Source organism: Meleagris gallopavo, chromosome 6 (assembly GCF_905368555.1).
Source record: "Meleagris gallopavo chromosome 6, MGAL_WU_HG_1.1, whole genome shotgun sequence".
NCBI classification, from domain to species: domain Eukaryota; kingdom Metazoa; phylum Chordata; class Aves; order Galliformes; family Phasianidae; genus Meleagris; species Meleagris gallopavo.
Window position 1 is genome coordinate 16,608,499 of NC_139409.1, and position 17,019 is coordinate 16,625,517.

Consider the following 17,019-nt stretch of genomic DNA (forward strand, 5'->3'; position numbering starts at 1 on the left):
TGGATACCAGAGGTAGTCATTTATACTCAGCTGCTGAATTCCCACATTGTATTTTTATTTCATTCTGCCTTGATCTCGCTCCAGCTCTTTTTCGTTTCATAATGTTATGTAAACAGTGTGAGTAAATTCAAAGTTTTCATCCTCCAGGCTAAGCACTGGCATTATGGTATGAATACAAGGTGAGTTGAGTTTCTTGTTTGTCTTATCTTTTCTTTGCTGTTTAAATGGTGCTGAGGTAAATATGACTGCTCTTTCACAGAGTTATAAAAAATACACCTAATATTTTTTTTCTAGACTGTATCTCTAACACCCGTTTGTATGTGAGTGAACGTAGCCAAATGGTAGATTGCATTTGTTTTGGCTATCTTTGATGCTGCTATGGGGATGAACTTCTGTTTCATCACAGTATTAGCCTGTGTTGTTAATTCTTATCTCATGCCTTCCTCCACATTGAGTCCACAGCATAGAGAAGTTTGCACAAATGCTAGAGTATCTTTGTCTTCAAATTCTTTCTTAAAGGTTCCTTTCCAGTAATGCCTACTAAGAATTTAACAGCTGGGCTGCTCGTAATCTGAGATTAGAGTTTATTGTGCTGACCTGTGCAGTTTCCTTGAACACCCCTGGCACTCTGTAATTATTTGTTCTTCTATTCTGCTTAGATTGTAAATTATTTGTGGTTTGGATCACCTTTTTCTCTCTTCACAAGGTGTCTGGCACAGTAGAACTTTCATCTGTAAATAGAGTTCCTTGGTGCTTGTACAAAAAATAAATATGATCATCTGAGGGTGAATCAAGACCAGGCAATAGAGGGAACAGATTCAAATTGTTTACCCAAAGAAATTGTTCTCTCTGAACACTCATCTCGTTTGTTTCAGCAATTGGAAAATAACAGCTGTAGGAAGAGAAAATTAAGTCACTTAACTTATTCCCTGGTGCAATATGATTTAGTCATACATTTGTCATAAGATGTCTTTGAAATGCAATGGTAAATGTCTTATACCTGGCTTTTTCACTGGTAGCCCTTAATGCTGCGTTTCTCATTTTGCGATTTAAGCCCATACGCAAAGTGTGAGTCCCCATATGGAAAATTCTGGTGACTCAACCCTTTAATTCACAGAGCTGCTGTAAGGATGAATAAGTACCTCTAGAACTGTTCTGAATATTGCTTTGAGAGCCATACTAATGCTCAGGAAGAAATATAATAATTTTCTCTTCAGAGGAAAAAATAAGTCGTGTTCAACGTGTGGCCGCAGGTACTGCAGAGTGAAGAAGCAATCACTTTGCACTTTGGTCTGTCTCGTACACAGACCATAAAATGAGCAAATGGTCCAGTGCAACATTCCAGTGTTCTTAGGGTGTGGGTCATTCCATGCAGCTAAAGAGTTTGGTGGTTGGCTGGCCATGCACATTTAGCATGCCTGTGCTACAGGAAAATGTGCTGGTCCAGATTCTTTTTTTCAGTGTACTTTTGTCACTGCACTGTTTATTCTAAGCAAGCTGTGAAGTCTACAAAATTACATCAAAGAAGACTGAGCTACTTTGGAAAAAAAAGAGTCTTTAAACTGTTATTTGTTTACTTGTTTAATACACTATAAAATCTGTTTTGCAGATTTTCTCAAATTTGCTGTAGTTTATTGGGGGTTGGGAGGGGAGGGGAGAGGGGGAGCAGATGGGAAAGAGAAAGCCATGTGAGCAACCTCTTTTAAAAGGAGAACAAACCCTAACAGTTAAATTCAATACATTGGGTGTGACCCACTATGTATTTACAATGTCCTGACTAGTTCTCATAGCTGTGCATGATGAATTTGTCACAGGATATGATGTGAACAGCTTTTCTTGAAAATAACCTTTTGTCATGCAAACGTCAATACTTCTCAATAGCTGGTTAGAGGAAATATTTGCATGATATTATAAAGGAAATAAAGTTTATTCTAGTATTAAAGGACAAAAGGAAATTTTTGTTTGCATTTATTCCAGCTATAAAGAACTCTGTATTAATAACATGAACCTGAAGAGCAGGATGAGTATCTTCAGGAGCCAGGAAATTACAGAGTGAAGATCTAGTTGCTCTAGTCTGGCACAGTGAGATTAATAACAAACAAAAATGTAGTTTTGTATTAAAGATATTTATCATGGACCAAATAAGTCAAAGTCGCAAATTCTGTCGTGCTGTACCTAACGCAGATTTAAAGGTCATTAAAAAAACAGACTAACATCTGAATGTCAGCTTTTAACCATTTTAATGGTATAAAAATTATTCAAATTATTCAAAGCCTACATCAGTCTTGTAGACTCAGTACTGGTTAACTGTGATAGCTAAGTGCTCTGAGTTCCATTTGTGGATCCTAGATGCTGCTATAAAGGTGAATTTTCCAGTTACCAAAGATGTTAATTCTACTGAATTTGAACACAGACAGAAACTTGTAGCACCACTCCATTAGCTGCTATAGCACAGTAGTCACAAAGGAAAGTATAGCATCCATGCTGCTATAGATTGTAGGATGCTATGATCTCCCTAGGCACTTGGATGCAGGGGGTGGTTTGAAATGCTGCTTTACATTCTCACAGACATTAGTAACAATCTGGTGAATAGTTTTTGCTGCCCTCCAGGTCTTCAGTAGTCACCCTGTGGTCTAATAACCGCCTCAGGTAATGCAGAAGAACTCAAAATTCTGGAATACATTAAGGCTGGATATGAAAGCAGTTCTGAGTTATTTCCAGCATACCCTGAAGTAATGTGTCTGCTAAACTTTTTAATATTGTCTTCAGTGAGCATTTTACCTAAAAGGTAAATAATTGGAGTGGCAGTGGTGGCGGTGATCACTTACAACAACAAATAGCAAATGCCAGTTTATGCTTCATAAGATTGTTTACATGAGATTGTTACTGCATAACAGCTGCAGCAAAAGACAGAACCAGAAATAAGAGCTCTTACTTCATCCTCTAATTGGCAAGCTTCTACCTAGGTAACCTATAACTCTTGAAATAGTCTGGATTTTCATGCTTTTCTTGTTTATTTTTGGTGTTTATACATTAAATTGTGTCGTCAAATGTTTATTATGGCTTCTTGGGAGGGGAATACATAATGGAGTTTCTAAAGCTAACAGATAACCCTGTGGTAATGTTTGTCTTGGACTGTTTTCTTGTTTTTCCCAGCCTCCTATGTTCAGTATTTCTTTATGTTATAGTTGTGGAAGGGTGGATACTTGTGCTGCCTTCATCAGTAACAGAGTAAGAGAGGAAAGGATGTGTAACTGAAATTATAAAGTTAGTTCTGTGAAGGCTCAAGATATAAATACTGTTCCCAAGGGATTTGTATATATGTTCCAAACTGCTTTGTTTCTTCGGGTGTCACTTTTTCCATCTGCTCCTTTATGATTTTTGGCTATGTGTCCAGACCTACTTGTTAGTATGAGTTCACCGTTCTACCCTATTTTCTTTGTTCTTTTCCCCTTTGATCATTTCCCATGGTTGTATGTCTTAAAGTGTTTACTCTTTTCCTCCTATTTTTAGTTTATAAACAAACAGCTAAAGAAACATAGTAGGAAAGTTCTTCAGCAGTTAAGACCCTAATACCATTTGTCACATTTGCAACAAGACTAAAAAACCTGTATTACATTTCTTGCTAACAAATCATGATACATGCTGAAAGAGCAGCTTGGTGGATTGGATTGGTGGTTGTTGATAGCAGCACTACCCTTTCAACTATGACCCAGCTAATTTTATCTAGTTTTTTATTTCCATATTCTTATTTATTGTTATTGTTTATTGTTATGAGCAATACGTGACACTTCATTACACTTCTGAAGTGATCCCAAGAGTAAAACTCTTGGAAGAGAAGTGTACCAGAAGTAGACTTAACAAAATGCAGTCATCCAACCTTGACAGGAAAAACAAAATGTTTCCTGCTTATGTTTTTCTACACAATGCCAGAGGAATTCATTTTTCAGTATCTTGTTCATAATCTTTTCCAAATCTTTAAACTTCTGTCTGTGGGGTTCTGTCTGTAATACAGTTAGAGCAATCTTTTGTATTCCTGTGGACAGATTAAAGACCATGGTTTAAGAAAAGACAGAAAACTCTGCAATAGTAGCCCAACTAGTCCAAATGGTAGAAGTAACCAGTAGGAATTCAGCAATGGCAAAAATAATTTGTAATCCCAACTGCAATCTAACTAGCTTCAGAATGATACATCTTACGTCTGTGATGTTTATTTGACAGCAGCTTTGTCTATAATGTGATATGAACTAAATCAGATTGCATTTGTTTCATGGTGAAGGGATTCTTGCCCACCTCCAAGCAAGAAGAGTCTTCAGATCTTGAAAAGTCTTGTGGGCACAAATCAGTGGTGTTTAATCCCAAAGTTTAGATGAAAAATTAGACTTTATTTCTGAATAGATCTATGAAATATTGATATGCAATCAAAATACAGAAGTATTGAGGGATTTTGCCCACTATGAAGATCTATATATTTTATGAAAATAACTTTATTTAATATATGTATGTGGGCTTGTGCAAATCTTTATATACTCTTTATCAAATTCACTAACTTTTTTTTAAGTTTATTTTAATGTACTGTGGACCATCTTTTTGCAGGATACTTCAGTCTTGGTATGCAGGGATCACTTCCAAGACAGACACATTCTGGAGTTGACCTGTGTCACTTTGTAAACACAAACCTCCTTTCTTGGACACATGTTGTCAGTTGTAGCAATAGTTAAGAGTAGATTCTTAATCCACTAAGAAACACACAGGTTTGACTTCATATAAGAACCGAAGCATCTATAACAAGGTAGTTTTAAATTACTGTAGTACTTATCCAGACTGTAATTGTAGATTAATTCATTAAAATATTCTTAACACCAGACTCCTAAGCTATTAATTGTCCTATCACTTCTAATGCAAGTGGGAGCGAAGTAATATGCACCTAAAAAGCAACCCATGTTGGACACCAGGCTCCTGGTTTGCCTGATGCATCCAGTTGTTAGGGTCCACTGTTATGACCTGGGGTCTCTGAGTCCTTAGGACTATATTGCAGAAAGCAGTGCGCAGACTAAAATGTCTTCCTGCTTGGTCTGTAATAGCTGCTCAGGTAAAAGTAAACATTATGCTCAGGTCTCTAAAATAAACTTTTTCTTCCTTTAATATTTTCTAGTGTAGGAGTGGCAGAATTCTATGGTTTCTATATTTAACAGATAAAATATAACCAAATTTCACTTCTAGGAATATGAAATACTTTAAAAAAAAAAAAAAAAAACAAATCAAACAAAAAAACCCTATAACTATCTTCAGTGGGTGGAGGGACTGTTAGGATTTTCCCCACATGATGGGATGCAAAAAGGAAACTTAAAGGTATGCAATGCTCAGAGCAACCTCAAGGATGTGAGATCCTTCTCATCTGTAAGATTGTGAAAGGACAGCATTATACAATTTTAGAGAAGCAGAGGAGGGATGGCAGGAGGGTGGCTCCTGTTCTGCTTCTTGTCTAATGATAACACACAGCATGGGAAACCCTGCAGTGGGCTGAAGGCAGTGAGAATCATAGAATATCCCGAATTGGAAGGGACCTGCACAATGATCATCATAATTATCATAATAAATATCAAAGGTGTGAAGGGCAGAGTGGTTGAGGCCAGACTATTTTAAGCAGTGTGTGGAGACAGGACAAGGGGGAATGGCCAGAAACCGCAGCATAGGAAGTTCTACACAAATGTGTGTGCAAGAACTTCTTTATGGTGAGGGTGACAGAGCACTGGAACAGGCTGCCCAGGGAGGTTGTGGAGTCTCCTTCTCTGGAGATATTCAAGACCCACCTGGACACCAACTTGTGCGACCTGGTGTAGGGACCTGCTTTGGCAGGGGGGTTGGACTCGATGATCTCTGGAGATCCCTTCCAACCCCCGATTCTGTGATTCTGTGATCATCGAGTCCAGCTCCTGAAGATGCCGCTTACTCCAAGACCAATGCAGTGCTGGGGGAGAGCACCAGCTCAGAAGTCAGCAAAAATAGAAAGCAAAATCGGTGACGGTTTTTTTTTTGTTCGTTTTTCTCCTTCTCTAGAGTATAAGTGCAGACCTGTTAAATTGTCCGTTTAAGTCACACCGCTTTAATCTTATCCACCTCGCTCATTCGGCCCGGGCCCCTTATCGGGCTGCGCCCGCCATCTCCAGCACGGTGCTTCGCTGCTGCCCAGCCTGCCGGCAGCGCTGCCCTCCTCAAGCTTCAGACAGTTCCAGGCGCCTTCCATCTCCAAACGCCTTTTATAGACAAAGCTCCGCACGCGCCGCCGTTTCCTCAGAATGGCACACATTTTAACGTATGCATCACAGTACTTCCTCTCTGAAAGCCGCTGATCGGGACGGACACTCCCGGTTCCGCGGCCTACACCGGGGCTCACCCCTCGGCCCGGCTCCCGGCCGCTCCCTCAGTCGCCCACCTCCCGCCGGGGGCACCGGACGGCCCGGCCCTGCTGGACTCCGCCCCGCCGCAGCCCCTCGGGCGGGCTCGGAGGAAGATGGCCGGGCACGGCGGGAGCGGCGCGGCGGCGCGGGGAGGCGGAGGCCGCGGCGTTGTGGTAAATGCAAGCGGCGCCCGGCCGCTCGGGACCCCTCCCGCTTCCCCGCCGCCCCTTCCTTCCTTCCCGCCCCCTCTGCGCTCGTCCCGGCCGGTTCCCCGCTTCGCTCCCGGCCCTGTCCCCGCTCCGAGCCCCGCTCCGTGCCGTGACTTTGACGAAGCGTATTGAATAATAGAGCTCGAGGTCTCCATAGAGCCTCTCCGGCCCCCGCCGCTATGCCGGGCTGCCTTCGCGCAGCGCGGGCCCGTGGGGAGGCACCGTCACGTTGCTCCTCGCCCTTGTGTGGCAGAAGGAAGCGAGCACCTCAGAAAGGCGCTTGAGCGCTATGGAAATGAATGAATGACGCAGTAGTGAAGGAATGTACTCGTTGTTCCGTGGCACAAATGAATTTATCCTGTAAAACGGTCACCAAGTTGCGCGGTATCGTTGGCACCCTGCTGGGAACGCTCTCATGTTCCCGCAGCGGCGGGCTCTGTGCTCACACCCTGACCGCTGCTGCGCCTGGGCTGAGCTGCGGCCGCTGCCTTCTCCTGGTGGTCTCTGCCATGGTCAGTGCCTTCTACTGGTGACCTCTGCTGTGGTCGGTGCCTGTCGTAATGTGGGTCAGGGTGCTACGGCAGAGATGAACGTTCCTCGCTGCACTGACTTTGTGTCTTTTGCTCGGTACCCTTCCAAAAACCAACTAGGAGAAAGGTAGTGCAGTGTGATTTGATTTGCATTTACAAAACATGGATCTTGCTTGGTGCTCGGCTCTCTTACTTCATACCAAAGCAGAACCCAGGTCTTTGTTACTTTAAGGGAAGAGCTGTGCTTAGTCCCTCATGTGTGCCCACTTTGTTGGACAACAAAGCCAGCAGTGTTCCTCCGAAGGTAGTTTAGTAGGATTTCTCTGTTTTCTCTTTTCTTCTCAAAGGAAGCCTTTCAGACCTTGCCATGTGTTTTTGTATTCTTATTTGTGTACATTCGATCAGCTTTGTGGACACTCACCAAGGAATTTCTGCTGGGCTGCTTGAACGTGCTGAACACGAACTTAAGAAATAGCTACTTCTTTTACTGTGGGTTTTTTTAACACATTTGTGTACCAGTATAATTGTATCAGTGTTTATTTATCCGGTCAAAACAATCAAATATTTTCCTTAGGTTTTTCAAGGATTAAAGCCGGAAATACTCATTGCACTTTGAGCACTGTGTTCGGTTTTGGGCTTCTCACCACAGGAAAGACATTGAGTCCCCAGAGTGTGTCCAGAGAAGGGCAACACAACTGGTGAGGGATCTGGAGCACAAGTCTTATGGGGAGGGATCTGGGTTGTTCGATCTGGAGAGGCTCAGGGGAGACCTTATAGCTCTCTACTATTGCCTGAAAGGAGACTGTGGTGAGGTGGGGGTTGGCCTCTTCTCCCAAGTAACAGAGATAGGATGAGAGAGAATGGTCTCAAGCTGTGCCAGGGGAGGTTCAGGTTGGATGTTAGGAAAAATTTATTCTCAGAAACAGTGATGGCGCATTGGCACAGGCTGCCCAGGGAGGTGGTGGAGTTACTATCCCTGGTGGTGTTCAAGAACTGTGTAGGTGTGGCACTGAGGGACATGGCTCAGTGTGCATGGTGGAGATGGTTTCATGGTTGGACTAGATGATCTCAGTTGTCTTTTCCAACCTTAATGTGGCTGAGATTCTACAGAATGGAAGTTGAATTTAATTTGAGATTTCCATTTTTTTGCTACTGAGGGTAATCACACAATTCACAAGCAAAATGCTCGTCAAAATTGGCAGTTACCTGAAAATTGTCCTATAGCATAACACTCTGATTAGCTTTGGGATAAATCAGATTTTCTAAGGCATACTGTTGGGAAATGTCAGTCTAAAAGAAAGTAGACTATGGAATGGACTTATTATATTACAAAGTAATTAATTAGAAAGTGCATAGGAATTTAATTTCATTTGCCAAATGCCAGTGGACACTTGTAAATAAGAACTTTATTCTAGTTTTTCATTCCTGAGAACCAGAAGGGTAGATAAAAGCATAAAGGTCTCATACTGATGCTGTTTCAGAAAGGACAGTTTGTAACTTGAGTAAGAGATGTCTGTTTGTATGAATTCTGAAGCAGTTTCAATTCATTTCGTGTGATGTGCACCATGTTTAAAAACATGTAATTTGATAAGAAAGATGCTTAAAGAAGTGATACTGACAGGAATTTTTTGTGAGAGCTTATAGCTCTTATGTAATTCAAATCACTACCTGAAATTGTTTCCTTTTATGTTAAGTGCTTCTGCACAGGACCATGCCAGACAGTTCATTGCTACAAAATATTTAAATAAGTGTCAGTCATCTCTATGCCCTGAGAAGGAAGACCGGAAAACAGGCTTCCCAGGCCTTCAGCAGCAGCGTTTTTGAAGCAAGATTTGCCTCATTAAAATTCTTGCTGAGGAGTATATTTATACTCTCCTGTTTCTGTGGAAACGAGGAACATAACTAAATAACTTTTTTCCTATGTGTAGTCTCAAGGCTTGTGTAAGTCAGGAAAAGCTTTCATTGATTCCAGTGATCTCTGAGTCATGCTCTTTATGCGCAGGCATACTAGTTGCCAACAAAGTGTTTTTTTTTTTTTTTTTTAATTATTTTATTTTTTTTAATACAGAAACTATTGTGCAGAGCTAAGAACACCTGATGGTATGGGTGTCTGCAGTTGTCCACAGATGTGCAATAAAACCCAACCAAACAAAAATCCATGAGACGTAGTGCTGTTATCATGCAGCACTACACAGCACTGCGGGTAACTTCAGCAAGATTACAGATGTGGAGAAACAGCTCAGAAACAAGTATGCCATGTTAGCCTAGGTATTTTAGTGTCATGGCTTGTTGCTCAACTGGGTGAAATCGTAAGCAGAGGTTAGTTTCAGTGACAGGCATTTAGAAGTCATGTTTAGTAGAAATGCCATGAAGAGGTGCATTTCTCAAAGGCAAGTCTCTCACCATTTTTCCTGCTAACTAAATGTTCACATGGTCAAAGGGAAAGACAATAAGTTACTGAGGAACGTGACTGTGAAGAAAACCTGTTAGGTATCACTTTATTCTGAATCATAGAATCATAGAATGGCTTGGGTTGGAAGGGACCTTGAAACCCATCCAGTTCCAACCCCTACCATGGGCAGGATTGACATCCACCAGATCCTGCTGTCCAGGGCCCCATCCAACCCAGCCTTGAGCACCTCCAGGGATGGGGCACCCGCAGCTTCTCTGGGCATTCTGTTCCAGTGCCTCACCGCCCTCTGAGTGAAAAATTTCTTCCTAATATGTAATCTAAATCCCCTCTTTTTGTTTAAAATCAATCCTCCTTGTCCTATCACTACCTGCCTATGTAAATTTTCAGTTTCCCTCCTTCTTATAAGCTCCGTTAATGTACTGGATGGCCACTATACAGTTTCCCTGGAGCCTTCTCTTCTTCGAGCTGAACAAGCCTAACTCTCTCAGTCTTTCTTCATAGGAGAGGTACTTCAGCCCTCTGATCATCTTCACGGCTCTCCTCTGGACCTCTCCAACAGTTTCAGATCTTTCTTATGCTTGGAGTCCCTGACCTGGTTGCTGTACTCCTGATGGGGCCTCAGAAGAGCAGAGTAGAGGGGGACAGTCACCTCCCTCACCCTAATGGCCACCCCTCTTTTGATGCAGCCCAAGATACTGTCGGCCTTCCACACTGCTGGCTTATATCTGGCTTTTTATCCACCAGAATCCCCCAGTCCTTCTCCTCTCTATGGGTTCTTCTCCCAGTCTCTACACGTATCTGTACAGACTGGAATCTATGTACCAATACTGAAGCAAAACTTGATAATGATTCCAAGAAAGATTTTGAACCTCCAGGTCTTGTTTTTCATGCAGAATTGTATTGTGAAAATTGTTGGCAGGAGTTGTAGCATCTTGTTTCTCTTAGGAATCTACTGATAACTTTGCCTGGCTGATTTTTGCCTTACGTAATCTCTACTATCATTGTATTCTCATAGCTGTTGTACTCTGACAGTTATGAAGCTAATGTATATTAAATCTTAAAATACTTTTTTTAGTTTACAGACTAGCTGATATTGAGGTGACACATGAACTCTTGGTAAAAGTTTATCTTTGATGACTTACCTAAATTAGGAACCTTGCTTTTGGCAAGACAGTCTTTCACTGATTTTTATGAATACAGTCCATGAACCACATTCATATACTATATGTACTGTTGTGTCTATAGAATATGTGACTTTACACTACCTCTAAAACAGAAATTCATGCTTTTAATTTATGATTTTATACCTTCCAAACCCACTGTCTGAATCTGCCTTTGCAGAGTCCTTTCTTTCTGGTAATCTTACATTTGTATTTCCAGTTTGCAAGTAGTAAGAAACTTAGACTTGCTCTAGTTTAGTATTATTTCCCCTCTATATCTAACTGTAACTCAAGTGAATTTTCCCACGTTCTTTGGAAAAACAGAACAAAACAAAAAAACTCACTAACATTTAATTTCTGAGGTATACTAGAAGCACAATAATGAGTAGGAAAAATGAAATAATAACTTCTGATTACATAATTTTGAAGCTTATTTTTTATGTGTCAGCATATATGGAAGAGTGTGTTTCATTCTATTATTTCAGTACAGTGTACTAAACAAATGAATTTATATGAGTTATATACTGTCAAACAACATGAGGTATTCCTAACAGTATTATTTAATACTCAGATTTCAGATGATTGGCCTGGATACAGTCTGGATTTGTTCACTTATCCACAGCACTACTATGGAGATCTGGAATATGTGCTTATTCCTCATGGCATTATTGTTGACAGGTATGCGTGGCTTTTTTGTTACTAAATAAATACTTTGGTCAGTATTAGTATTCTTTTTTGTTATTCGTGTTATCTGCAGACATGTATATATAACATTTGTCCTAACATATTGTATTATAAATTTATTTGTTTAATTTGGGATGTAAAAATACTGCTTGACAGTTAAGAAATGCTAGACTTGTTGTCTCTTGTAACTCATTGTGTAATTTGTTTCACCTAATTTCTGATTTGGACACTGAATGGTACAGGGTTCCCACAAAAAAGAGAATGTGATCATATAGAGACACTGGTGCTGAAATGCAAGTGTACAGGAGGGATGAACCAACACAGGAAGGACAAATACAAAGTTCTGCACATAATAATACTTGAATGTTCCTCTTGCACACTGTATTATGTTTTTAACATAAAAAGAAAGAAAAAAAATCTTTAATTGAGCACAACTTTGAGAATTCCCTAATAGAAATCATTAATGTAGACAAACCCAACTGTTCCAGACTGCACTACTGACTTCTGTCATTTAAGCTGTGTTGAGAGAGAGCTAGCCTGCCTAGGCTTCATCAACCATCATACCTCCTAGTAATAGGTCCTGTATGTTCTCAGCGTATGCAGCTAAGTTGCTTTGATATTTGTGGTAGTCCAACTCAGTGTTGATACTCAGTTATTATTTTGATATGCTGTTAAAAATCTTCTCAAAAATTACAAAATGAAAAATGGTAATTTTTAAGAAAGTATTGGGAACGTAGAATCATGGAATCATTTAGATTGGAAAAGACTGATAAGATCATCTAGTCCAACCAGTCTGAATGGATTTCATGGGATATTTTTAATCTGCAGCTTTCTACCTTCCACATTTAAACAGCCAGTTGCAAGTATTGAAATTGTTGGAACTCCTTGAAAGAAGGTCGTAAACATTCATCTTAAGGAAGAGTAAAAATAACTCCTATATTTGTTTCAAACACAAGCTTTCTTTCATCACCTTTTCAGCTACCATTGTATTGAATTTTTTGTCTTTTTTTGTTTAAGGCCAACTGACTCTTGATTCATCTTTTTAAATAAATATGTTACTACTTTATTTCTCATGGGATTCACTATGAATTTGTCTGAAGTTAGCATTGAACTCCAGTGGTGTTTGGTGTTTTTGTATCCAGCAGAATGAATTCCACTGTATTTTTCTACTCTTCCAGAAAAGACCCATTCTGTTCTGATGGAAAAGGGAACAGAATTGTATATACTGTGACCATGCAAAATTTTCATGTAGGAAGAAGGCTCAGCACTTGAGAAAATTTTCTTGTCTCTCTGTACATAGGTTTAAAAACTGGCATGTTTTTACTGAGTACATTTTTGTCTGCTCTGGAGTTCATACTCATTTAAAATACTAACAGGTCTTTGGAATTTTTGGAATTTTCATCTCCTAAGACAATCTAAGAAATAATATAAATAAATATCATCAGAAAAATGGTTTTTCTAAATAAAAAGTTTTCCCCATAATTCTCAGACTTGATAAAAGATGATGAAAGACTATTTTATCAAAAAAGTAAGTGAAAAACTTTTACTAATCTTGGTCTGTACTTCAATAAAAAGAATTACATGTTTTAGATCTAACAAGATAATCTCACAATGCTGTCTGTTTTCTGAATCTAAAAATATGAATTGTTGCTTTACAGAATTTTCTTGAGCATTACGAAGATGTGAAAATATGCCATGTTGGCTCATATCTGGTCTATTTCTAGCTTCAGTTTAGTGTCCGTTCTTCCCTGGTACATGCATATGTGTAGATTTCACTCAAGTTCAATGTGTATATATAGGGGCAAATACATTTCTAAATTATTGCAGGTAGAGGAAAAAATCTGATCATGAAAGATACGGGATAAATTATTTATCTATTGGTAAATTGCATTTTGCCAAGAAATGTATTCTTATTGAATCTACTAATCTAATTCAGAGACCTATCAAAAAACTTTCCAGAAAAAAAAGCTTCTACAGAAAACAATACACTGAGTTGTTCTTGCTCGGAACGTTAAATGACATTTTCAGTTTTCTGTTGATCTCAGTTTTACCTCTAGCAGTGACCAGGTATTTGTTTTAGATCCATAATACTCTCTACCTTGTTCTTTAGAAATGAAAGCTATTTAAGATGAACACTCAAGTTTATTCTTTTCATCTTGAAAAATTCTTTACTATTAAGTGGCAGAAATGTGTATTTCGGTTTCAGTCTGCCACATTGTGTTTGCAATGCAAAATAACTGAAGAGAAGACCCTGCAACTGCAGGTTAATCAGGACATAACCTTGATTAGTCTCATGTGTGTGACCCAGAACAAGTCACTTATACTGCACTCTACATAAAATTTTTATTGATGAGATATGTCTTTATAGTACTTGCTTATATTTTTATTAAAATTCTACTTGTAGCATCCTCCAAAGCCTGTCAGTTTGAAATATTTTTAATAATTCTCCTCCCTCTATTTCATTTGATTTAATGTTCTCAGGTAGTAAATAAAATAATCAGCTATGTCGTTTTACAGAAATAATTTATACTGAAGTTTCCTCCAAGGTAAAACTGATTGCAGTGTTTCACCTATTACTCTGAAGTCTCTGAAGTGCTTGTGAATTCAACACACAGTGAGATGTGTTACTCGTTTTTATATAATTAGGAAATTAATAAATCTAAGCTTATTCAGCTTGATTCACACGCTTTGCGTCTTGCATCCAGCCTGCATATCTGCCTGTTGTTCAGTCCCACTCAAACCAAGTCAAGGTGCTCAAGCAGACTGTGGACCATGCAATATTTTCATGATTCTATTTCCTTGTAACCATACAGAAAGCATATCTTAAACTTAGGGAACACACATCTAATGTTCTTTCATCTTTTTTTTTTTTTTTTTTTTTTTTTTTTTTGCCCCAGGACAGAACGACTGGCTAAGGATATTATGCAAGACATTGGAGACAATGATATTGTGGTTCTCTGTGTACTCAAAGGTGGCTACAAGTTCTGTGCTGACCTTGTGGAGCACATCAAAAACCTCAGCAGAAATTCAGAAAGATTCATCTCCATGAAAGTCGATTTTGTTAGACTGAAAAGTTACCACGTAAGTCAACATCCAGTTGTATGTTCATAATAAATAGTGGACTCTCACAATTGTGGTACTTTTTTAATTATAAGAAAAAAGCTTTGAAAAATCTTCTTGTTTCAAAATATTTTTTTGTGATTTTTTTTTTTTTCCAAGATATTTGTTCACGACCCTGTATACTTTCTGAATAGTGTGAGTGATAGTATGAAGCATCCTCAAGCTGTACTTTTTATTTAGTCTGTCATCACTTTTGGACATAAAATTACTGAAGTTCTCATCTTGTGGAATGTCTACATGTTGTTTGTTCTTGAAATCCTCAACAGTTCTGGTGTTATTTAATGTTACTTCTTTTTACATTCCTTGTATCCCTCCACAGTTTGGCACAACTTCAAGGAAATAAATCTCTGCCATATTCAATGCTAAGTAAATGAAGCGCTTTGCTCCTGATAACATGCAGTTTACATGGAAGCAAAATATACCACTAGATGATGATAGTGCTTTATAAGAAAATTAAATAAGATGTTGAACCAAATGCAGTGCTGAAGCAGGTTCAAAGTCTTCCTGTTATCTTCTGAAGAAGTTATGCAGTAGTGATTCATTTGTTTCTGTGGGGCAATGATGATGAGATGGCCTGCATCTTTTTGGAGTGTGTGATTGCAATTTCTGTTTGCATAAGCTGTACATATTTACATTCCGCATCATACTTCTTGTTCACACTCATGGCGAGGGAGTTGTCCTAGAAATGTCTGAGGAAGTACGCCAAATGCATGGAATGATTCCTCTTTGAGCACAAATGGAACTTGCTGAGTCCAGGAGCTTCCACAGTATCTTTGTGTCCTTTCCACAGACAGAGGCTGATTGGTGGGCATTTTGCTCTGTCCTCAACAACCATATGCTTTTCCTAATTTTTGCAAATCCAATCTTTTTTTTCCATCATAGGAGAGAAGAGTACGAGAGCCTCTTGTCTCCATTTGGTTAGAGTTTGGTCTTAGGACTTCTGTTTCAAGAACTAGTGAGGTGTGTGAAGGACATGTGCAATACAAAGACTGTACAGTACAGTTTCCAGTTATTTACCAGTATTATAGAGCTAATTAATAAGTCAGAATACTAGATTAGTCTCATACAAAGGTATGTAGAAATTATAGATTTTTCTTCAGCATGGTAATGACAGCAATTCAGTAGTACTGCTTGGAGAATAATGCAATTATTTAAACTGTTTTGTGGGTTTTTTTTTTACATTATAGGTAATGCCCATGGCTTTCCTATTGAGTTTTCTCTTATCCAGTGTGAAGATACCACAGTTTTAATATTTCTTTTCTGGGTGACAAGTCAACTCTTATTAGCAATGCTAACCCATAATCCTTAAGTGAGAGAAGACATATACCACAAAAGTTTGGAAATCTTCACATCACTACTTAAGAAATAAAGTAACAGCATGCTACATAAAGCTGAAACTGCAATACAAATTTGGGCATACAGGATGCAATCTTCAAGGTTATGTCCTGGATTATCCTAGCATTTGATGGCTGTGGATATTTTGGGTGCTTCAGCAGGAAGTTAACTCCTTCACCAGAACTACTGATTGCATCTAATTTCTAGAAAATAAATATTTTTCATAAGTGCTTCCCAACAGATGTCAGACTGAAACTATTCTTGATTGGAACAGAACTGTCCTTGGAGCAGTGCTTGATGTCTGCCTTGTCTTGAGAAGCTGAGCAATACTGGAGTGTAAATTCAAAATGGCATTAATGTTTGTGGGTTCATTCAGTGAGTGATCTGTAGTTGTAATGTTGACAGAAGTACCACTGCCTGCTATCCTTTGTGTTTTGAACTACAGCTGGGTCCAGTTCAGTTACAGGTAAGGGGAGTTTCTCTGAAATTTCAAATCATTGCCCTGTGCAACACAGCTCTGGTCAGAACATTGGAGCTGTTATTAGTTTGAATGACTCTGCCTCCCAGCTTTATATGAGACTCCCAAACCCTTCATGTCAGTTTATTCTGTAATAGCATACCCACAGTGATTTATACTTCAACATGAGGCAAATAATTACAGTTTTAGAAGTAAGACTATGTGAAGTTTTGAAGCACTACCAGTTCTGCTAATTTCCTTCCTTTTGCCTTTTTTGTTCTGCTTTCTATAAAGACTCATTATATTGACTCATTTTTTTCTGTTTTCATTCCTCTTTCATTTTACAAACATAGTTCTTTTCATATAATTTATCCTGCTTCCTTTTACTAACTGCTCTCTATTTCTCTCTAAAGGGAATCCTGCTGCTCTCAATGCACTTCTTTCAGATATGTATCCTTTCCCTCCCCTCCAGCTGTTTAAAACCAACAACTAACTTCAGCTCAAATTCGTGGGATTTTTGAATTGTCTCATTCCAGCTTCAGTACTGAAAGGTTAGTCAATTTTTAGAGGTCATACTTTAAACTGGGGAGTTCCTGATTTAACTGTGTAGAAAAAGGGGCTGCAATTGTGACCTAAAATCAGATGTTGGCGTCAGTGACAATATCATTAAACTTCTTCGTGCAAATGAATTGATTTTTTTAAAAAGCATA

At 39.1% G+C, this 17,019-nt stretch overlaps 1 protein-coding gene across 12 annotated transcripts in view; it reads left to right on the top strand.

Annotated features, from left to right (window-relative positions):
• The first annotated feature begins 5,955 nt into the window (after positions 1–5,955).
• PRTFDC1 (phosphoribosyl transferase domain containing 1) overlaps positions 5,956–17,019 on the top strand; it is a 46,471-nt gene continuing 35,407 nt past the window's right edge. For 2 of the 12 annotated variants that reach the window (XR_014884207.1, XR_014884208.1), the window contains exons 1-4: positions 6,719–7,122; positions 11,285–11,391; positions 14,295–14,478; positions 16,723–16,860. Coding sequence is in view for 10 of the 12 variants with exons in the window: in XM_085227240.1 (XP_085083366.1) it covers positions 6,910–7,122; positions 11,285–11,391; positions 14,295–14,478 (504 nt within the window). In the remaining 2 variants the exon portion in view is untranslated. Of the gene's footprint in view, positions 6,575–6,718; positions 7,123–7,788; positions 7,839–11,284; positions 11,392–14,294; positions 14,479–16,722; positions 16,861–17,019 lie in introns of those variants that run through there. The other 10 variants (XM_085227240.1, XM_085227241.1, XM_085227243.1 and 7 more) reach the window with 7 other exon arrangements.